The 23,446-nt window shown below is 40.2% G+C and overlaps 1 protein-coding gene across 2 annotated transcripts in view; it reads right to left on the reverse strand.

Moving 5' to 3' along the window:
• Positions 1-23,446, reverse strand: part of RPN2 (ribophorin II) — a 52,515-nt gene that overhangs the window by 23,126 nt on the left and 5,943 nt on the right. For both annotated transcript variants that reach the window (XM_054573785.1, XM_054573784.1), the window contains exons 3-9: positions 14,309-14,404; positions 13,611-13,786; positions 9,540-9,615; positions 8,369-8,503; positions 6,105-6,281; positions 3,529-3,647; positions 2,406-2,511 (exon numbers count right to left, since the gene is read on the reverse strand). In XM_054573785.1, coding sequence (XP_054429760.1) covers positions 2,406-2,511; positions 3,529-3,647; positions 6,105-6,281; positions 8,369-8,503; positions 9,540-9,615; positions 13,611-13,786; positions 14,309-14,404 — 885 coding nt within the window. The remainder of the gene's footprint in view (positions 1-2,405; positions 2,512-3,528; positions 3,648-6,104; positions 6,282-8,368; positions 8,504-9,539; positions 9,616-13,610; positions 13,787-14,308; positions 14,405-23,446) is intronic.

A 23,446-nucleotide genomic window follows, 5' to 3' on the forward strand; every position in this document is an offset into this window, starting at 1 on the left:
AACACTGGGACTGAAGAACAAAGAGTTCATGCAAAGAACATTCAAAGGTGAAATCAAGAGACTTGGTGACCGAACAGAAGTCTGACTGGAAAGAAAGAAAGAGGTTAAGAACGACTGTAATGGAGGGGTATGGCACTTCTGCTGAACATGTAGTCATCAAGATTGTAAAAGTAGAAGAAAAAAGAGGTTTCAGACAAAAAAAAAAAAAAAGACAAAGTTTGCCTTTTAATGTGTTTAGTTGCCAATAAGGCCCCCTAAGGAAGGAAACTAAAATGGAAAGAATCTGGATATTAAGGTTAAAAGTGCATACTACAATAGTTCCTATCCAAATTTTGTGCTCGTAAATGAAATAGGATTAGATGTCTCATGCCTGAAAAGGTCAGACATGGGGTAGAGGAGGGAGAGGGAGGGGGAGAGAGAGAGAGAAAGAGAGACACTAGAGTTCAGAAAATATCTTCCTTTCTGCCAAACTTTAAATATGTGTGTGTTCTACCTATGATAAGTAATGCCCACTTTTGAGAAGGTCAAACTTCCCAGCTGCCTTGTCCTATCATTAAAAAAAGCCAAGTCTCTTCAAGGCCAAATCTGGGATAATGTGAGCAACAAAACAGATGACAATAGTGAATCATAATCCACAGAGTAAATATCCATGAGTCCAAAGTGTTGTAAATAATTGAATAAATAAATAAATTGGGGTTTGGGGGGGACAACTTGCTCTTACAATAGAATTCCAATTAATAAATGTAGAAGAAATGAAAGGAAGAGAAAATCACCTTTGTAGAAGTACCATATTGCAATAACAACTGTTGCAGGCAAGATCATCGGGATATTTGCAAGATCAAAGTTTGGCTCCATCAGATACTTAATTACAAAGCAGAAAAACAGCAACCTTGCAGTGGAGAAAACTGTCCTAAAGACAAACTATCCTAAGTTGGAGAAGGCTAAAAGGACACGACAACTAAAGAACTACGTGATCCTAGGTTGAATCCTAGGGACCCTAGTAGGATAACTAGCAGAATTTTAATTAAAGCCTATGGACTAATTAATAGTATTTTATCGGTATAAAGTTCCTGGCATTGACAATCACATTAGTTATGTAAGACATTAACATTTGGGGAAGCTGGGTAAACGGTATATGGCAATTAGTCTATTTTTGCAACTTAAGTCTGAAATTATTTCCAAATAACAAATGAAACATTTTAATTTAAAAAAGTGAGTAGAAAATATTTGATAGGGAAGAGTTGTCACAAACAGCATATATTTAACTATTCAGGAAAGGCACAATACTACTCAAAGTTCCCCTGACCCAACAGAGTACACGACAATGTAGCCAAGTAGAAGCAGCAAAGAACAGGGACAGAAATACTGAGAAATGACAGCTGAAAGGAGGAAGTAATATCATGAAAAGGCCAGCTGCTGGAGCTGCACAGGATTCTGCAGCCTCTAGGTTCACTCTCTGGTCACCAGGGCATACTAACAAAACTGGTACTGTGCAGGGGATTCACCAAGCACAGGCTGGATGACGTTAGACAAGTTACTCTACCTCTCTGGGCCTCATCTATGAAATAAAGATGACTCCACCCATCTCTTGGGGTTATTGTAAGAATAAAATAATGTACAAAAAAAAGCACATAGAAATGTGCTTTTCATGTCACAGGCATTCAATAAAGGGTTCACACTAATGATTCTAATTCAGAATAAGAAAAAGCTAAACTATATCCATAGTTTAGGGAAGTAGGAAAATGCATAATTCATCGTAAATGTCTATCCGCAAAGGTTAAAATGAAAGCCACAGTGCCTGGAGGGGTAAACTTCAATTAGCTAAGAAAACCACTAATGTGAAATACCTCATTTCCACAAAGCATCAGATAAATGAGGCATAGCTTTCCATCCCTAAAACCACTTGAATCTTCAACCCAACTGGTGTCAGCTAAACATCTGAAGCACATTTCATTATGAAAGATTACCAATTTTCTTTTATACTCTACCCAAAAAGCTCTCTACAATGTTACCTGTCACTTCATGCTTTTCATTGCCTAATAAGCATTAAATACTGTTGCTCTAAATCTATCAAGGCCCACCACACAAAATATTTTAAGAACACTTATGCCTCAGTGGAATTATGGGTGATTTTTATTCTCTACTTCCCAAACTTCATGTAAAATAGTAGCACTAAGTTATAATGAAAAATTAATAATTTATAAATAAAAGAAAACTCACTGCGATCAAGTTCTTGGCTAAGTTTGTCAAACAGCATATTGTAAACCCTTCCCTCTTTTAACATGGTCACATTAATGTGGCCATAAAGTGAAGTCAATATACCACACAATTAACGCCATGTGCCTATTTGGTCATTTCTTTGGATATATTAATATGGCAGCAGGGATGACAAGAAAAGCACTTACCTCTACACTGTTTGCAATATAACGGTTGTCACCTTCAACTTTGACAGAGAAGTCATAATAACCACTGGACAACTTGACATTCACAAAGTTTAGTTCAAAAACATCCCTGTTAAGAAGGACAGTGGCGTTAACAAGCACTCATGAGGGAAAGTCACGAGTAGAACGAGAGCGCTGGCTGCAAAGGGAGGCGCTCCTGGAGACAGCCCTTACGATCATAATGTGGGGAAAACTTCAAAACAATTAAAAAAAAAAAAAACCCAACTCTTTCAAGTCTTGAAAGTCTTCTTTTCCTTTGTTTCCCCTCCTTGCTCCTAAAGTCCCACCTCCCTGGGGGAGCACTCCATAATTAAATGCCAAACAGGTGACAGTATGAGTCCCATATTAAAAAAAAAAAAAAAAAGTGAATTCTTAACTGTAACTACACAGCAAAATCTCCAATGTCTTTTACCATTCCACTAGTTATTCCTAAAAATGATTTTGCTTTTTTATTTCACATATTGCCTATATATCTTTTTGGCTGACTATGAAATGCATTTTAAAACTCAAAGTTCCTGATCTCTGTAACTTACTAATTTAACATTTAACGAAGTTTCACATAAAATTGACTTTTTATTTTTTTAAATTTACATAGTAATAATATGCAGCCATTAAAACTAAGACTGTAAAAGAGTATTTAATCCTATGGGGAAAATGGTCACGACACACTGTTATAGATAAATCATAATCTTAATTCAATTTTAAAAATTATTTATATGCACAGAAAAAAGCTGATAAAAGAGATAGCAAAATGTTAATAGCAGTTATTTCTAAATGGTAGAATTATGGGTGAGCTATATTTTCTTTTTTGTGCTTTTCCATATTTTTTCCTATAGTAAACACGTATTACACATCAGAAAAAAATCAGAAATATTAAATTTAAAACTGGCTACTTACATAACAATGACAAGACAGAAACAAATACAGGATTTTGATACCAGTAGGTCCAATTTACCTAACCAAAGTTTAGATAAATCTGGTTTTATGATGTTGGTAATATCTACATTAATCTATGCTGTATTTGCTGCAAGCTAACTCTCCAAAACAAGCTTACTGGTGCCTGATAAAAACATTCCTCAGGACTTACCCGACAGGGGTAAAAGAGGTCTTCTGGAGGACAGTGGCTCTGGAAGCAACGGATTTAGCATGCTCTAGTTTAACAGTTGCCTGAGTCAGAGGCTGGGACAGAACGTTGGTGACCTGTAACTGGAAATAAATTTTAAAATTATCTGTAGCAACCAAGGCTGAAGGAGTAGAGAAGTTTATTCTGGGGCGCTCTATCCGAAGGGAGTGAGCTCTAAAGAAGAGGAAAAAAAAAATGATGATCTTGCCCAATGATCTCACTTTTCAAATAGGGAAACTAGAGCCCCGAGAAAGAGAATGATTGGCCCCAGATGGATGTTCCCTTCTTTCTGCATTCTGTTCTATCCACTGTACTAAAGTATCTTTTAATAAAAAATTTAGTCCTGACTGGTGTAGCTCAGGTAGTTGGCATGCTGTCCCATATACTTAAAGGTCCCAGGTTTGATTCCCAGTCAAGGCACATGTCCAGGTTCCTGGTTAGGGCGTGTACGAGAAGCAACTGATTGATTATTATTCTCTCACATAGCTGTTTCTTTCCCTTTCTCTCCCTCCCTCCCTTCCCCTCTCTCTAAAATTAATAAACATGTCCTCAGGTGAAGATGAAAAAAATAAAAATTAAATTAAAATTAAATTTTTTTAAAAAATTAGCAGGAGAAATACTTCAGGAAGGTATGGATAATGAGAAAATTGGAGAAATATGGATAACATTAATAATTATCATTTGTTGAAAGTCAACTAATTGCCAGCTATGAGGCCAGCTCCTTTACATCTTCCCATCAATCGTCAGCAAAAGATAGCATATCTCTATTTTACAGATGAAGAAAGCAAGGCCACGAGAGGTTAAGGGACTGCCAAAGGCCACATTGCCAGTTAGTTAAGTGGTTGGTCTAGGACAGCAACCTTTTTCATCTCAGGACACACATAAACTAATTATTAAACTTCTGCAGCACACTAAAAAATATATTCTATTTTTCGCCAATCTGACAAAAAAAAAAAAAAAAAAGGTATAATTTTCATTCATTCACACTGGACAGCTGTTGTTGCATTGTCTGTCATTTTTTTCCTTGACAATCTAAGGGAAAAGAAGTCAGCCCCTACCTAAATAGTCAGGTATTGCATGTTTTAAAAATTCTTGCAGCACACCGGTTGAAAATCACTGGTCTATGCCCTGACCTGTGTGGCTCAGTTGGCTGGGTGTCATTCTGCAAAGCGAGGACTTGCCAGTTCGATTCCTGGTCAGGGCCCATGCCTGGGTTGCAGGTTCAGTCCCTGGTCAGGGCGTGTGTAGGAGGTGACCAGTTGATATTTGTCTCTCACACTGATGTTTCTCTCCCTTTCTCCCTCCATTCCCCTCTCTCTAAAAGTAAATAAATAAAATCTTTTTTAAAAAATCACTGGTCTGGCACTTAAACCCTAGTCTATCTTCAAAACCAATACTTTTTCTACTATGCTCTCTCAGTACCTCCTGCCTCATGGTGAATTATATTAATTAGGTTATTTCTCACCCCATTCTTTGCTGAGGGGATGCAGGTTTTTAGAGGTACGAGGAGAGGCAATTCTGAAGTACAGGGCACTTCCTCAAGAGAATATATGCAGGAGCCATCAAAGTAGAACTGATGGGACAGATGGAACTGTCCTACGTAGGTAGAACCCCAAGGTTTAGACATAAAATGCTTCATTTCTTTTTTTATATCCTCACCTGAGGACATTTTTTCACTGCTTTTTAGAAAGAGGAAAGGACAGAGAAACACTGATGGGGAGAAACACTGATGTGAGAGAAAAGCATTGACTGGCTGCCTCCTCTATGCTCCTGGACTGGGTATTGCACACACCCAGACTGGGCATTATATGCACCCGGACCTGGGACTGCACTTGCAACCTAGACATGTGCCCTGACCAGGAATTGAACCCACAACCTTTCAGTTACTGGTCAACACTCCAACTGGGCCACACCAGCCAGGGCAAAATGCTTCATTTGTTATACAGAGGTTAGCTTATCAGTGATTTCCAAACAGCAACAAAAGCCTCATTTGAGATGAAATCTCTAAGCAAATGTAAGAATGGTGCATTTGCTCTGTTTAGAGTTAGCACAAAAGAGAAGTCTATGTTCACTGCTGAGTGAGGGAGGGCTATGCAATCAAAAGAGAGAAAAATACAGTTAACACCAGGGAGGAAGAGACCTGATATTTATTTTAACAACTCTAAGTACCAAAATTACTTGGGAATTTAAAAAGTTGTCTTAAAATAATGTATTTAGAAAGTTTTGGTACTGAAAAATGCATTTTAGAAGCAAGACTTCTCTATGCATCTGGAGTTATGAACCCAGATATGCAATTTTCTTGCACTTAATTTACTGAAAGCCTTATTATTTAAAAACCTGTAGAAAAAAGTACATTTTTTGATGGATTCGAGGGGTTTTGTGACTATCCCATTTCCAGGCTAAGGGAATGAGCCCTGTTCTACATTAACAGGTATGTCCTCATGGGGTGACAACTGGCTGTGCAGCAGTCTTTAGATTTCTGAAAACCCAACCCTGGAAATGGCAATCAGGGCAGTTCATTTTGGGCGCAGAGGTCATACCCGCAGGATCGCCTGTTCGTGAGTGTCAGAAGGAGAGCCCTCGGTTACCACCACAACCGGCACGTGGTAGCGATTCTGGGAGAGCGCGGCAGCGGCAGAGGCCACACTGAAGGCTTCTGAGAGCGAGTCGAAGTTCTTCTTGCTAAAGATAGTATTCATTAGCTGGATGACCTGGTCCTGAAAGGAAAGCAAATGTGGCTCGAGACCTTCCTCCGGCAGGAAGGTGGGCGAGCCACCCCTTCCTCCCCATCTGACTCAAAGTCATTCCTTGTATGTTTCTAGGTGTTCACATGGAGGGTCTTTTAGTCATTAATTCAAGGTGATAGGGAAAAAGCAAATATCTGCACTTAGGTTTAAAAGTTGGATTTGGTTATTTGTCTGTTTTTTCCATCTTCTGGTATAAACTGAAATTCATGCATTTATTTGCCAACAATTTATTGAATGCTTACTAGACAAACACAAGGTACTTCTAGATGACTACTGAGATATGAAAGTATATTGTGAAATACATATAACAGTAGCCGATTGTTCAATGTCCATATGTGCCAGGCACTGTGATAGATGCTTTATGTGCATTAACTCAAATCTTGACAAAAACCCTGAAAAGAATGATATTATCAATGTTTTTCAAATGAGGAAACTGAGTCTGAAGGAGGTGAAGTAACTCCTACAAGTTTTAACATAAAAAAAAGCAAGACCAAAATTCACATGTAAGTCTGTTTGCCTTCTAGGTCCTTCCTCAATAAAATATGTCCTTTCCTGATTTCCCTCACCCTCCCAACTAAGCTACCTCCCTCTCAGCCCACCTCTAAGCAGAACATCGAAGTTAAGCCTGTATTTACAAGACCAAGCCTTATAGTCAAAATATACATTAGAGAGAAACTAAAATAACTCTCCATTAAGAACTAATGGGCTGCTTAGAGGAGAAAACTGAAAGCATTTTTTAAAAAACGAAACCTAAATGGCATTATTAAAATTCTGGAGGTTGTTTACTTAGGAGGAAGCATTTTCCATTTCAAACAGTTTTGTTTTTTAAAATCTACCATCTAAAAAAAAGCTCCCTTGTTCCCAACAGTGTTATTCACAGTCAACATGAAATAATTTTCTTTAATTGTACCAATTACATTTTTCCATCACCAGGCTGATGACATGTTAAAATGGGTGACTATTCACCAGAGCACTTATGGCAAAAGCAGTGACAGCAAAATTACTCCATCCAAATACCTGGTAACTAGGAGCTTGGGAATAAAGCAAGAGAAAATTTAAGTTATATAAGAAAAATACAATTTATCTAACATGCTGTATGTAAGAGTCCCTAAAAGATCTGTATCCTAAGACCCACATTCCTGCACTTTAACCCAAAACAGAAATTAAAAGATACCATGATTTCTCTAGACCTCCTACACTTAGGATGAAGGCAAAGACAACATTAGAATGCCAATACATGAATAAATTATTAGGTCATATCCTCTGCAGAAAATATGAAATTAATTCAAATTACCCAAGACAGATAATTATTTACTGTTTACTTGAAGAAACTCAGCACAAAACTCCTAATGCACAAAAGAAATGGAAGTTCTAACTTGAAACCCAAATCTCTTCTCCTAAAATTAAAACAGCAGCAGCTTGTATGTTAAGTCCTTTAGATTAAGGGTGGTAACCTTCCCACAAACAAGAAATACAAAGAGGGTCCTACTCCAAAAGATTTCCCACACACATTCCAACTAAAGGTTCTTTCAGGTTAACAAGCTCCTCTTGAAAAAGAAAAAAAGAATTAACTCCTGGTGGATGTCTGGTAGACACACATGCCTCTCAGTGAACTATGTCAATCAACAAAGATTAGCTAAGATTTAGCCACTGCTAAATGAGGGGGGAAGGAGAACAGGCAATTTTGAAGTACAGGGCACTTCTCAAGAGAAAGAGGATTTGCATGGGCCACCAACGTGGAAAGCATTCACAAGACAAGCAGGAAGAAAGGGGAAATGAAACAAGACCAATACACTTAGCCTTCTTGTGGCTACCTCATGACATGTTTGTTCCCCATTTATAGCAAGTGTAACCATCTGTTTACCTGTCTTTCCCACCAACAACTAGTTTCTTGACAGAAATTCCATCTTCCTATTCCTCATTCTCAACGCCTAAACTAAGACATTCAGTGACTCTATCCAAGGCTAACTACTAGCCCTCTCTGAAAAAAGCTGTCCTGAGTAGATAAAGTCAACAATCCCTTTGGGATTCACTTCTGAGAACTGTTAGACAGGCACCTCCTTAATTGATGGCTCAGTCCCCACATGGTCCATGAGCTTGTAGGTGGCAGCTACAAATAATGCTGTTGTTTCCAGTCCTTCTTCAAACTGAAGATATAGGCCTCCCAGTTCATCCAGGCGAGCAACAAGGTCCTGCCACAACAAAATAAAAGCGATAACAAAAGTTGGAAGTCAAGCCATAACAAAAAGGAGATGTACAAACCCCTGTCACCCCAGTGCAAACAGTTTCGAGAAATCTCACTCTAAATCTGGAGACTACCTCAGTCACTTAGAATTTCTCACCAAAAAAAAAAAAAAAAAAGGGGGTTAGGTGGAAAGCAAAGTATACTGAACAGGCACGTGAAGAGAGGTGTCTTCTGCAGCTCCGCGAGCACACCTTCCCTGACCCCTTTGTGCTCAAGTCCAAGCCCAGGAGCCACGGCACTGAAGGCGCCCGCTGCTCTGGGCAGAAGGCCAGTGGGTCAGGCTGCAGCGCACCCAGGAGCACTGTGGCACAGACGGATTCCAGGGCCATCCATTTGGATACAACTACAGAGACGAGCATTTCTTTCTCATTCAATGCTCTCAGGATGAGGAGAGACCTACTGCTCTCCTGGGCAACACGGTGAGGCAACTAATATGCCCATGGAGCAGCCAGTGATGATGCTGTCTGGCCTGCCTGTCATCACCGGCTGTGCAGTCCCTGAGAGCAGTCTCTGAACAGCAGAGGTCCTGGCACTGGCAAGGATAGGGTAATAATACAAAACCACAGTGGCCACTTGCTCAGCACCTATTATATACTAGGCACTTTAGAACCTCACCTGTTCCTACAATCTCTATAGAAGGAAATTGAGGCTCAGACATTAATTTGCCTGAGATTACAAAGTAGTAAGAAACAGAAAAAATTTTGAATTTCAGGTATTTCAGGCTCTTAAAAAAAATCTGTAGCCTGTGAAACTATAAATACAAAAGGCTGGAAAAGTATTTTGTTGTCTAGTTGATGTGATAAGTATACTAGCCTAACAAGTACTCCCTAGGACACTGCTGTGATACAAAGAACATAGCGTGCCATGAATATGAAAAGAAGTGTAACTGGCTGTAACAAATCACGCATGTCTATCTGCATGGCTCTTCTACAGAGTTTCAAAGACAGGAGCTGGAAAATTCCTTTGGCAAAATAAATTTACACCTCAATCTCCTCCACGATACTCCTCAGGTCAGCCTGCTGGGACAGGTGAGATGCCGTCTGCAGAGCCTGGATTGTTCTGGAAGGTAAAAAGTAGAACCCTAATGAATAGCAAGTCTCCTTTCATCTACTCACTCCTTCTTGTATTGAGACACCTTGACAAATATCCCTTTCTTATTCTTTAGAAGTACAATACAGCCTCATCCTTTACGGAACTTACTTACTATCTCATTGGGAAAGATGTGACAAAGACCAGCACATTGTAAAGATTATTATAGCTAGAAAGAAGGCAATCTGTACAACAGGACCCACAAGAAGTACTGCGGGCACCGAGAAGAGAGGGAACACAGGTTTCCCTCCCTCTGAAAATCTGGTTTGTTCCTAATGGCATCACATACAGAACACTGAAGCTAGATTAGGTTTAAAAGAGAGATACTCTTAGGGAGAACGGGATTCAATTCAACCAAGGTCAACGTGGCATAAGTTTGACCAGCTGTTAATTTTCTGCTTTTCTTACTCTAAGACCAAAGAAATATTGTAAAATTAACATAAGTAGATTACTGGGTAGAATTTGGAGCAACTTTTCTGCAATCACATGAATGCGGTATGAGCAGGCAGTGTTCAATAAACACATATTGAATGGCTTGTGCTTTCACCATCCTGCTGGGAGACCTGAATGTCACTCACCCTTCAGGCATTAAATAAGATAAAAGGAATAAAAGATTTGGTTCCAAAACCACAGTATAGTCTCTTTTACTTTCTTACCATTTATTTCTGATTTTTATAAAAGTACACGTTTATCAAAAATCAAACAACACATTACTTAAGAAGTTAAAATTCCTATAACACCAGTCCCTAAAAGATAACTGTTCTCCAATTTATTTAACTTAATATATTGTATATATCCTTCCATGAGTACATATAAGTGTACTTCATTCTTATTATCAATGACATAGTGTTTCACTGCTTAGCTACCATAGTTATGTGCAACTGATAAATAATAAATGTTTTACTAGGTCATTCAATGCTGTTAACTGATAACCCTCACTAACGTGTGTGTGTGTCTGTGTGTGTATATATACTTTTTAATTGAAATTCATATACCAAAATTAGCCATTTGAAAGTGAACAATTCACAATGTTGTACAATCACTACTTCTCTCTAGTTCCAAAATATTCCCATTAATCCAAATAAAACCCTGTTGCCCATTAAGCAGTTTCGTCCCCCCGCCCCCAGCCCCTGGCAACTACCAACCAATCTGTGTTCTTTCTCTATCAATTCACCTGTTCTGTATGCTTCATATAAATGGAATCATATAATATATGCTCTTTTGTGTTTGGCTTCTTTCACTTAGTTTGTTTTCAAGGCTCATCCATGTTGTAGCACGTGTCAGTATGTCATTCTTTTATTATAGCTAATTCATGTATTTTTAACTGCTGCTAAGTGTATTTCTGTGCGATAAACTTTTCTAAAATTAAATTTATTGGGGTGACATTGGTTAATAAAAAGATAAACTTTTTAAGATAGGTTTACATGAGACTTTTTATTAGAGTCTACTTTCTTAATGCAAATAACTAGAAAATATAAATGATGCTTTTCTGGGTGGAAAGAAGAAAAGCTGAGGACCCCTGGTGGTAGAGCAGACTGCTGCTCAACCCAGGAATGGCTCCCTAATTCCCAAGACAGGATTGGGCCTTTGTGTAAAAGCACCATTTATTAAATCAATGTGTTGGGGAATGTAGGGAATTTGTCTGCTTTCATCAAGATCTTAACAATTTAGATTCCCTCCATGGAAAACCAATTCCATTAGGATGACAAGCTGGAAAACAGAGAAGTCACAGTTCACAGAGAGGGAGGCTCTGGAGTATTCAACAAGTCCTATGGGACCTCTGCTGCTACAATGCACTTGAGAAAATGAAACTGGAATTTATCTGCCCATGATAAATGCTGAGCCCAGATAAGACTGTTAGGGTACCCTAGAAAGAACTTTGCAATTAAAATATCATTTTTCTCTTCTTTGGAACAAGTGAGCATCATGCTGGTAATAACCTCATAAGTTTCTAGAATGAAATTAATCCACTTAGCATTTGAAAAGTTTTGTCACTGACTTTAATTACTTACCCCAGGCTGTACTTTCTTTCTCTCTTGAGTACTACATTCAAGCACTGAGAAAGCAGACCCTACCTCAGCAGATGATTTAAAGATGGGTTATGGGAGAACACAATGGCATCTTTTCAGATGGTTCATTCAAACCTGTAAATAATTTTTTTTTTCCTATTCTAGGCAAGTTTATGAACTTTCATTTCCTAAAATATGTCCACTTAAATGTAGAAGGCCCATTAAGAAGCGTCCTAATTTATATCAGGTTTCAATAAATAGGGCATATTAGTAATAATATTATATGAGGCACCCTGCCTGTTGGATTTTCACAATAACCCAGTAAGACAGACATCATGCTCTGTTTTACATATGAAAACACTGAGGTTGGGGTGGGGGGGTAAAAAGGCTGCTGACGGTTACAGAGGTATTAAGTAGGAGAGTCTGGATTTGAACACAGTTCTATCTGAGCCTAAGTGTGTGCTCTTCCTACCTGTAAGCTTTCTACAAGAGAATCAAAACACAAAGTTTAGTTTAAGCCTCCATTAACTCTTTGTTGGAAACCTACCATGCACCAGGCTCAATTAGCACTGCAACTAAAAAAGCTTACAATCTAGTACAGAAAGAACTACAACACAACCCAGGAAGTAATCAGCTCCCTAAGAAAGGGATCTAAGAAGGATATGCTCTAGAGAAGGAACTCCATTTGTTGTATGCCCACTAGTCTCTTTATATGTTATTTAATTTTGACCTTCGTTCTGTGATGTAAGGATTATTGGTCTCATTTTATATATGAAGCTCAGCAAGGTTAGGAACTTGCTCAAAGTCACACAGCAAGGAAGTAACAGAATTTGTGTTCAAACCCCAGAATAACTGACTCCAAAATGGATTATTTTCTCTGTACTTTTTCCTGTTCTGGGGTTTTAGGGAGGGAGAGTTTCCTTTTTGCTCAGAGGGAAATGGAAAGATAATGTGTACAAAACATCAGTCCTGGGAAAAGTATCAGACCCAAAGTCACTGATTACGGGCTATGTGAATATAAACAGGGTGTGAGGGTGACAGAGAGCACATCAACTGACTGTGACCCCTGCCCTCAACAGAGCTTCAAACTTAGAAACATTATGGTTCTCAGGAAAAAACCAAACAAACAAAAAAAAAAACCCTTGGGAAATGACTGAACTATTCTGCCATAGGGAATTTGTGCCACAACCGCTTACTAAATAATTAACAGGAATCCCGCCACTCTACTCTCTTTCAGGGGCTACAATTAAATGGGAGAAGATAGAAAACAAAAAATATATATACTGTTTAAATGAGGAACCTCAGTGTTTTAAAAAACTATATATATTATCACTTTTAAGTTTGGTAAATGTCTTATCAGTTACAACACTTAAAGTTATAATAACCAGGAAAGCTGCTTGGAGTTCTTTTCCTATAAGGTGCTTCTGTTTCACTTAACCCTTTTGCAGAGCAGAAGAATCTGATTTCTAGAACTCTCTCCACTCTGAGCACCCACCTCTCCCACCAGGTGCTGTCTCTCACTACTTCAAGGGATTCCATAAGCCCTCCTTCAGTGCAGAGACTCCACTGCCGACAGCTCACCGAGCCCTGGCCAAGCCTCAGCAAGAACAAGAGACGCACGCGCCACGTGGCTCGTTGGCTCCATTCTCCCTCCGTCATCATCGACCCCTGCTTTAGCCTCTAACCTCAAAAGGCAACTTTGTCTCTACGTGGCAGTGTTCTTGCTCTGACTCAGTATTTGCCTTCAGCCTAGCAGCTTGGAGAAGACAGTGTCTAGGTAAGCTGCATGAGGACAGGGACCTTGCCTGTCTTAGTGCAACAATACACCTAGCAGTGCCTAGCAGAGCACCTGGCACACAGCAGTTGCCCAGAAAATATTTGCTGAACAAAGGATGAACCTCTCAGGATGTACCCAACACAAATGAAGCCAGAGGAGCACTTGAGATGATGACTCACGCAAGCACGGTCTCCTCCTTGCTGAGGCGAGCGGTAAGGGCACTGAGTGCTTCTTGGGAAGCCAAGGGAAGGCCAAAGCCACTTAGGGCTGCAACCGCGTGGTAGATCTGGGTAACAGAAGAGTCTTCACTGACTGCTGCCAGAAGCAGATCTTTGGTCTCATTTGAAATAGAGATCTGAGAAAGGATTGGCAGACACAGAGTTTTAGAACAGGTGCTGGCAATTAGTGGCAGGCATGCCAAAGATGGCACACAAAGCAACTGCCTAAGTCACACTACCCTCCTGGCACATGATCATTCCCCCTCGTCTTCTCAGACACCAGAATTAAATGTTTTTAAAGCCTTAACATAACAGTTGAGAAGATTCTGCAAGTCACCTGTCTACTTATATTGTTTTCCTATGTTCAATAAAATGGATTTCTAGAAACCTCGTGTGGGACATTCTTTCCTTACATTAGACATTTTTAAATGTTAAAAGGAAACAGAAAGAAAAAAGCAAGGCTTCCCAGAAGAGAGGCAACTATAGGAGAAGAAAAAGAAAAGAAAAAAGAAAAGTAAAGAAAAGAAAAATCACAAGAATGGAATTCCCACTCTCACTAATGGATTTTTATTGTTAAAAAAAAATCTGACATGACCCTCTTTCTTTAAAAACATACTTTACAGTTTAAGGTAAATATAAATGTAGGAATCTGGACTCACCTCACACCCTGAGAGGGCCTGGCTGGACTGGGCTGCGTAGAACAGAGAATCCACATTGCTGGGATCAAGGTTTGACTTAATGAAGGTGCATGCTTTCTAAAAAGAGGAAAAAGTCAACGATAAGTGGTGATATACATGGTGATTGGGAAAAGCATCTGTGTTTACTGCATGACAAAATTCTAAATAGTCTATGATGGCTTAAAGTATGAGCAACACAAGATTTCATTTTTTAAGTATTTTCCACAGAACACTGTATTACCCAAAATTGCTGACTTCAAAGGAGGAGTGACAAACCTCCAGTCCTTGCAAATTCTAGAAAGGAAGGAAAGAAACCACTTCCACCAATTGCCTGCTCTGGTCATGACCTGTGCTGGCTATTTACGATGCTGCTCCTTTGAGCGAACACAAGGACCTTGTGGTAAAGAGTATCGCCCCCATATAACAAAAAAAGAAACTGAGGCCTTGAGGAGGGAAGGAATCAAAGCTAGTAAGTGGCAGAGTGGCTCCTTTGATTCCAACTGTACAGGCGCCTCCATTTAGATGTCTACAAAGCTAAGTCAGGTTGAACACATCTAAAATGAGCTTGAAACCTTCATTTCTTCACCTGGACTGTCCAGCTCATGTACAGGCATCACCATACACCCAATTACCTAAAACAGACACCTGGGACTCAGTCTTGACAACTTCCCTTACCCTCCAAATCTACTGAGTCTATCTCTTCTTTGTTTCTCGAACCCAATCCCCACCCTCTCATTATTTCATTGCCTTATTTCAGACCCTTGCCATTCCTCACCACATTGTTACAGTCACCTCCTAACCGGTCTCAAGCCATGCAATCTACTCTGCATGCTGCTTCAAGAGTGAGCTTTACAAAATACTGTACAAGTGTGACCATCTTACTTTGCTGTTGTGGTTTCTTACGATTACCCTCAGAACAAGATAGAAAGTTTCTGATATAACATAAAATGTGCTCCTGGCTGACCATTACACTCTCTGCCAGCTTCATCGCACCCCCATCTCCAACTCCAAGATCTTACCCCGCCAGCCCACTGCAGCTCCTCAGACATACTACACTCTCACCATTTATGTTTCAGACCCAGCTACTCCCCCTGCCAGGAGCACCTACAGCTTGTCCTACTCATCTGCCAAATCCGGTCTCATCTTCACCTCTGCTCAGATGTCACCTCTTCCAGTGATTCCAGAAGGCCTTCACTGACATTTATCCCAAGACAGGACAGGGGCCCTCCCTCCTAAGTGGTCCCCCAGAGCCCTTACCATACTGTACCCCCAAAGCACTTACCATACTGTACCAACAACCTGCCCCCATGACTAAATTACCTGAGAGCAGAAACTCAATGAACCCCCATCACAATACCTGGCACACAGGAGGCACATAATAAAATCCATACTATTTCTACTATATCAAACTCCAAGAAATATTGTTTAATAGTTATATCGTTAATATTTTCATTGAGGTAATGTAAAATTCAGCTACTCGAAATTAAATGATAATAAAAATAGTTGAAAGTGGGTGCTTCTGGGGAGTAGGACAGGAGTAAGGCAAGGTGAGCCACGCGATGGACCGCTGCTTTTCACAACGGCTGTTCTACATTACCTCATATTTCACTGTGTGTGCTACTTCAACCAAAAAAAAAAGCTTAAAAAAATTTTATGAATAAAATTTAAATAAAGAGTCTCAGAACAAATGAGTTTCAACCAGAAGTTTGAAAGAAACCAAAGAGAGAAAGGAAAGAAACAAATACTTCACACTGCACAAACTAGGCATCTGAAAGGAAAATCTATTCTAGGAATCCTTTCGGTGGAATTGTGGGTAAGCTTAAACCCTGTGCTTTGCTGCCATCTGGTGTTCAACAATGAAATGACAGCACGGAGACCCAAACAAGGATTATGGTCACGGCTACTTTTTGAGCGTCTAAAATGCACCAAGCACTGTCTAAGTGCATTATGTGCATTTCTCATTTAATAAGAGAACCTATGCATTGGGTCCTCTTACTGTCTTTTTAAAAAATTTTTTAAATTGATTTTGGGTGGAGGAGAGAAAGAGAGAGACATCAATTTGTTGTTCCTCTTATTTATGCGTTTATTCATTGGTTGCTTCTTGTAGGTGCCCTGACCAGGGATCCAACCTGCAACCTTGGAGTATTGGGACGAAGCTCTAACCAACTGAAATACCCGACCAGGGCAGTCCTCTTATTGTTTTAAGCTTACAGAAAAGAAAACAGGCCAGAGAAGCAAAGTAGCTTGTCCAATTTCATTCAGCTGTTAATAGAGGAGCTGCAATTCTAACTAACCCAGGCAGCCAAGCTCCACAGTCTGAGCTATCCAACCTCTACCTCTCAAGTGACCACTAAAAATGATCTGTTCTGAAGTAAAACCAGCATCATGTCTACACTAATTTTTTGCACAGACAATTCAAGGTGAACAGTTTCCAGCGGTCAGTGGCTTCAGAGTTCGCGATGTTGACAGTGTGGTTTCAACAGCAGAAGTGGGACAGGACCCGATGAAACAATCTCTGAACTCACTAAGCCCAGCCAGGGCTGGGCCTGGGGAAATGCCGCTGGCACAGAGAGTGAGCGTCAGTCAGGAGGACACTGCGCACTGTACCCAGGAACATGTAACTCCAACTCAGCTGCCCTCCACGCCCAGCGAAGGCTGAAAGGCATCCCCTAAATGCCCATTTTCCTATCTGCTCCCCTCAGCCTTCTGTGCCCTGTGCTGATACTCCAATGACCTAAGCATTCTCCTGAGTGAAGGACATCAGCGATTTCCTGTACCCACTCTAATCTACAACTCCCTGAACCGAATCAGGAAACAAGTCCTACAGAAAAGGCAGTAACCTCACTCTCAGTTCTCTCTTCCTTCTTGTTTGCTCCATTAACAGCTCCCAGCCACCCATCTCCTCTCAAACTATGCTTCATAATATCACCAGATTTTGTTACTGTGTCCTGTCATCGAAGCTTACCCTGGTGAGAGTGCCACACCAGGTGCTTTGCAACCGGGGTCAGTTTTCCCACATGTGCTTCTCACCACACTTGCCCACACACCTCTACTCTGCTCCAGCTGCCCTGGGCATCCAACTCACTGCCTCTAAAATACAAGCACTTTTAAGGCTCCAGGCTGTTCTTTCCATCTGGAAGCCTGTTCATCTCACTGATTTAGCTTCTCCCTTTCAACTGGCAACTGCTATAACCTATTTTAAAAACTGAAGGCTTATTTAAAAAAAAAAGAAAAACTTCCCCTAATCCTTCTCTACCTTCTCATTTCCCATAAGCCAAGCTTCACCACAGAGTAGCCTATGCTTAAGTCTTCATTTCCTCACACCCATTCCCTCCAACACGGTTTCTGCCCCATCACGCCACAAGTGACTGCCAATCTGTAAAAGCCAAAGGACATCTTCCAGTGCTCATTCCTCAGCGCTGGACAGACCAATCACTTTCTCATTCTCAAACACCCGCTTCCCCTTCACTTCTGGGATTCCTTCCCACCCTCCTGGCTCTCGTCCTACTTCTCTGGCAGCTTCTCAGTTTCAGCTCTTAGGCCCACTTCTCACCCAACCTCTCTCTCTAGACAATCTCATTAATGCTCATGGCTTCATCCAGGACCTCAGTGCAGATAATTCTCAGATTTGCACCCCAGCCCAGACTTCTCTCAATGGCCACCTACACGACTCAAAGGCATTTCAAAGTCAACATGTTGAAGACCAACACTCATCATCTTTCCCACACAAACCTAATTCTCTTCCTGTGTTCCTACCTTATGGAATGGTTTACCCATCCATCCACGCAGCAAAACCCAGAAGCCAGGTGTTATCCTTTGCACCCCTTCTGCATTCAATCTTGCCCTGTATCCTGTCATAGTCTGTCTTCCAAAAAGCAGAAGACAAATTTTTTCAAAATAAAAATTGGATCCTAATACTTGCTGCTTAAAACCAATTGCTCTTTAGAGAAAGAGCAAAATCTTTCCTATGGCCACGACACTGAGACTTGGCCCCAGTCTTTCTCTGCAACTTCACTCCTCTCCCCCACTCTCTGTTTGACTTGGCCTCCATTCAGTCTCTCAAATGTAACCTGCTCCCTACATGCACAGGTCCTTTGCATGTGCTATTCCCTCTGCCTGCAATCCCTTCCTCCTGTCTCCCAGTTAACCGATACTTTCCCTTTAGACTTCAGATCAATCATACCTTCCTTTATTTAACAAACAGCTACTGAGTGCCTACCACATGGCAGGTGCTATTCTACGCACTGGAGATCCTCAGCATAGAAAATGAACAAAGTTCCTGACCTCAAGAAGCTGTAGTTTAAGTGGACATAGAATGAGATTTAAGTTCAAGATTTCCTTGGGAAAGCACTCCCTGACCAGGTCAAAGTTCCCCATGTTACGCCTACAGAAGTCCCCTATTTATAGTAACACCAGTTATCTCTCCTTCGTAAAACTTACCAATAGCGTTATAAATATTCATGCATATATTTGGTTACATGACTAATATCTATCACTTTTAGAGTATATATTCCAAGAGAGCAGAGGCTTTCTTTTTTGTTTAACACTGAATCCAGTGCCTAGCACCAGGCCTAGGACATGGCAGAAACCCACAAAATAAGCTGTTCAGCAGCCAGCACAGATGGCAACTTGCCCCATACAAGGTTGGGCTCATAGTAAGTTTTCTCAGCAGGCAGGGTGAGCGAGCCGCACCCACTGCGAGACTCCCACGGTGCTTTCCACACATTACATGGGTCTCTTGGTACTCAGCACCTGGTCTCACTACATTGGTACCTGTTGTCTTCTCTGCACTCAGCACAATGCCTGGCACACTCAGATGCTCCATAAATGATTAATGCCTGAAAAAATGTCTGATTTTCTTTCCCAGCAACCAAGCAACTGTGTGGCCATCAAAAAGCACTCACCACTTGTTGAACTGGAAACAAATATACTTACTCTTATATGCACTCAGCATGTGCCAGGCACTAAGCAAAGCTCTTTATATTTATTATGTCATTTAATCATCACAACAGCCCTATTAGGTAAGGACTATTCTTATCCTCCTAAAAGTTTATAAAGGGAAAGTGCTAGGTTGACTGACTGACAACCTGTGAACATTGTCTAATGTTTCCTGATTTCACTCATGTAAATACTACCATCACAATGTTGTCATAGTATATATCCCATTTACTTAATATTTTCATTAAAACGAATACAAAACTCTGATTAGTTTTAACTCTTATAAAAAGCTAAGCAATAATATCTACAAAATCACCATTCTCATGTGTTTATTTTTTTAAAAAGATTTATTTATTTTTAGAGAGAGGGAAAGGGAGGGAGAAAGAGAGGGAGAGAAACATCAATGTGAGAGGAAACATTGGTTGCATTTCACACACCCCCAACAGGGGACCTGGCCTGCAACCCAGGCATGTGCCCTTACTGGGACTTGAACGAGCAACCTTTCGGTTTGTGGAACGATGCCCAACCCACTGAGCCACACTAGTCAGCATATGTTTGTTTTTTTTTAAATATACAATATAGTAGCTGACTAACAAAATGAAAAATGTTCACTCTTCATAACTTTCCGGTCTCTAAGCTTCAAGCTAGATTGGACCCCAATGGTCCACAATTTGTCATTCTCTCGAAAATCATTCCATTCATCTCATTCCATTCTTCTCCTTCCACACTCTGCTGTTCTCAGAACTGCTTGCTAGTCTCATATTCTTATTAAACCCCATTCCTCCCAGTTTCACTGCTAAAAGGTCTTGTGACAAAATAACCAAAATCTCCCTTAAGAACCTATCTGTGTGAACAACCAACTCAGTGCATCTAGCAGGGCTGAGGGAGTTCTCTCTACTCAGCTCAAAGCAACACGTGAAGCAGGACATACCCATGACGTGGAAGTGGCAGTAATGGAGACTTTCTCTCAATGCATGTATTTAGTGTGCACACCTAATAAGGAAGTCCAACAGCTCTGAAACGTCCATACAACTCTCTTCCTTCTATTACTTATAAGGCACACACTGCATAATCAACACAGCACATTTCATAAGGGATTAGAAGAACGAAGTACATAATTAACCCATGTATTTTCTGACTAAGAGGCACTTTTAGAGAGCTTTCATTTCCATTTCATTTCCATTAAGCTAAAGTTTACAACTCATTCACTCAACAAATATTTGTTGAACACCCTCTCTCCATCAGGCATTAAGCAATGGGAATGACAGTTTGTAAAAACAGAAAATATCGGTCAATGTACATTGACCGCTCCTCCATATAAAGCACTCTAGTAAGGGGTAATACTTATTACATACTTACTACATGTCATCACCATGCTAGCTACCCTACACACATCAGCTGTGCACTGTGTACTATGATTATCTCTCTCTTGCAGATGAGAAAACACAGATTCTGAAAGGTGTGGCAGGCTGCACAGGTCATTCAACTGCACAGCTGTAAAGTCAGGATCTTGAAGCCAAGAAGCCTGACTTTAGAGTGGGGATTATAAACATAGCCACAGCTGGCCTAATCATGTAATCACTCCCAAATCACAATGCACTGGCACTGTCTGGGCAGCTTCATCTAAATCTTCAGCCCGGACCATCGTACCCTCAAACTCATGGGCTTAGCAGAAAACGCCTTTAGGGGTTGTGTGTTCAGCCTAAATCCATGTGGAACTCCCAAGTTACTGCTCTGGTAAAGTCAAGGTGCCTCACTCCATGATCCCCCTAGACTGAATCCTGTGATTATACAAAAGTTTGAAAAACAACAGCAGAAATCGCACCAGCACTGAAATCTACCAATATTTAACATTAACTTAACATTCCTATTTTATCTCCTACATCTTACAATACAAAACCTCTGCCCTTTCTGGTATGGCTCAGTGGAATGAGCGTCAGTCTGCAAACTGAAAGGTCGCTGGTTCAATTACTGGTCAGGGCACACGCCTGGGTTGTGGACCAGGTTCCCGCTAGGGGCATGCAAGAGGCAACCAACTGATGTTTCTCTTGCACATCGTTTCCCCCCCTTCCTCTCGCTCTAAAAATAAATAAATAAAATCTTTAAAAATTCAAAAATAAAACCTTTACTAGTCAAGACTACGCCACTACTTTCCCAGTTTGTTCTGTTCTCCATGCCATGTGCAGACACCTTCTGTGCAGTACAATATCTGTGCCAGACATGGTCTGAACTCAATAACATAAATTATGAAGAAAAATATTTTTAATATCAATAATAGGGTAGGTACCACTTGAAGGACCTATTGTGGGCCAATTACTTACTGAACATAATGTGATTTCACTTTATAATGATCCAAAGAGGAAGTTATAACTCTCATTTCATAGACAGGTGGCACTAGAATTAAAAACTTGGGCTGACTCTGAAGCCTGTGTGCTTGCTTCTGAGCCAAACCAATTTTATTAGGAGGTATGTTCACCTAGAGAGTTTACAAGAGTGTGATCATGAGAAAAAAAAATCTGTTTCCTTAATATGGTCATGCAGAGGAAGGGAACACTGGGCAGGAACAACGGGTAACTGTCAGGAAGAAATCTGAACATGCATGGATCCTACAGAAAAGAGGGATTAGTAAACTTTCTGTAAAGGGCCAAAGAGTAAATATTTTAGGCTTCTGGGGCAGGCAGTCTCTTTAATAACTATTCAACCTTACTGAGTGCAAAGCAACCCTAGACACTATGTGAATCAATGGGCATGGCTGTGTTCCAATAAACTTTCATTTAAAAAAACAGGCTTCAAGCTGGATTTGACCTTGGAGGCCACAATCTGTCAACTCCTTTGCCATATGGTATTCAGAGGATGGCTGGCAGACATTGGGCAATTAATTTACTTACCTTCCCTGAGTTTCCATTTCCTCCTCTATTCCAGGATAATATTTCTAACTATACAGAATCAAGATGATTAATTCAAGATAATATCCAGTGTACCTGGCACATATTGAGACACTGAATAAATAATACCAACAACTAACTCACATAGAAACAAAGAAAACACACATGCACAAATTTTGGCCCACAAGGAAAAAAAGGGACGTTGTGAGCATCAAAAAGAACTAACCACTGCAATGGGTTGAAAGACATCAAATGGGACTACAAGTGTGGGTCATGATAATATTAAAGGTACTGAATTCACCTTCCTGCCATAAGTAACTATAAAACTGGAAAAAAATATATGAAGACAAGACACTAGACAATCGACAGCACACGGCTGTGATCCTTGAAAGAAAGTAAAAATTATGACAATGATGGCACCATGATGAGAGTATAAAGAAATATACTGCTATATGGTTCTCTTATTCATGATGTGGCAAAATAATTCAAAGTATCCTGTGATACATTAAAGTGCATGTTACAATCTCTATAGCAAAATTTATTGTTTCTAAATAAGTAGAACTAAAAAGAAGAGACAGAATGGAACATTAAAAAATAATCTGAGGAGGAGGAAAAAAAACCCATATAAACAAATAGAAGCCAAATAACAAGATGGTATGTTTAAACCCTACAAAATAGTTACATGAAACACAAACAAACTAAACTCCCCAATTAAAAAGTAGAACTTGCCAGACTGGATTAAAAAAATAATAATAAAGTCATCCTGGCTGGTCTGGCTCAGTGGACTAGGCAAGGGTCTGCGACCCAGAGGGTCACCAGTTCGATTCCCAGTCAGGGCACATGCCTGGGTTGCGGCCAGGTCCCCAGTAAAGGTCATGCAAAAGGCAACCACACATTGATGTTTCTCTCCCTCTCTATTCTCCCTCCCTTCCCCTCTAAAAATAAAAATAAAATCTTTTTTTAAAAATGTCCTATATATACAATTTATAAGAGAGAGACTAGTCTGACAACACCTAAGTCTACTGATCCAACTTCATCATAACTTGCAAGTGAAACACTAGATACTATGTATTATTTATTGATAGGAGGTATACAGCACAACCTATGAAATATTTCTGCCAGGAAAACTGACAGTGAATATAATGAAGCATCAAAAGTTAACTTATCAGTTTACAGGAATACAAGAAATAGGGAGATATGTTCAAAAATAGCATAAGGATACAATCAAAGGCACCATGTGGAAAACTCGCTGGGACAAGTGACCTGGCTTGTTCCACAAATAAAAGGTATGATTTGG

The sequence above is a fragment of the Pteronotus mesoamericanus genome, unplaced genomic scaffold, assembly GCF_021234165.1.
Source record: "Pteronotus mesoamericanus isolate MK-2021 breed Mesoamerican mustached bat unplaced genomic scaffold, CSHL_Meso_final contig_25, whole genome shotgun sequence".
In the NCBI taxonomy this organism is placed as follows: domain Eukaryota; kingdom Metazoa; phylum Chordata; class Mammalia; order Chiroptera; family Mormoopidae; genus Pteronotus; species Pteronotus mesoamericanus.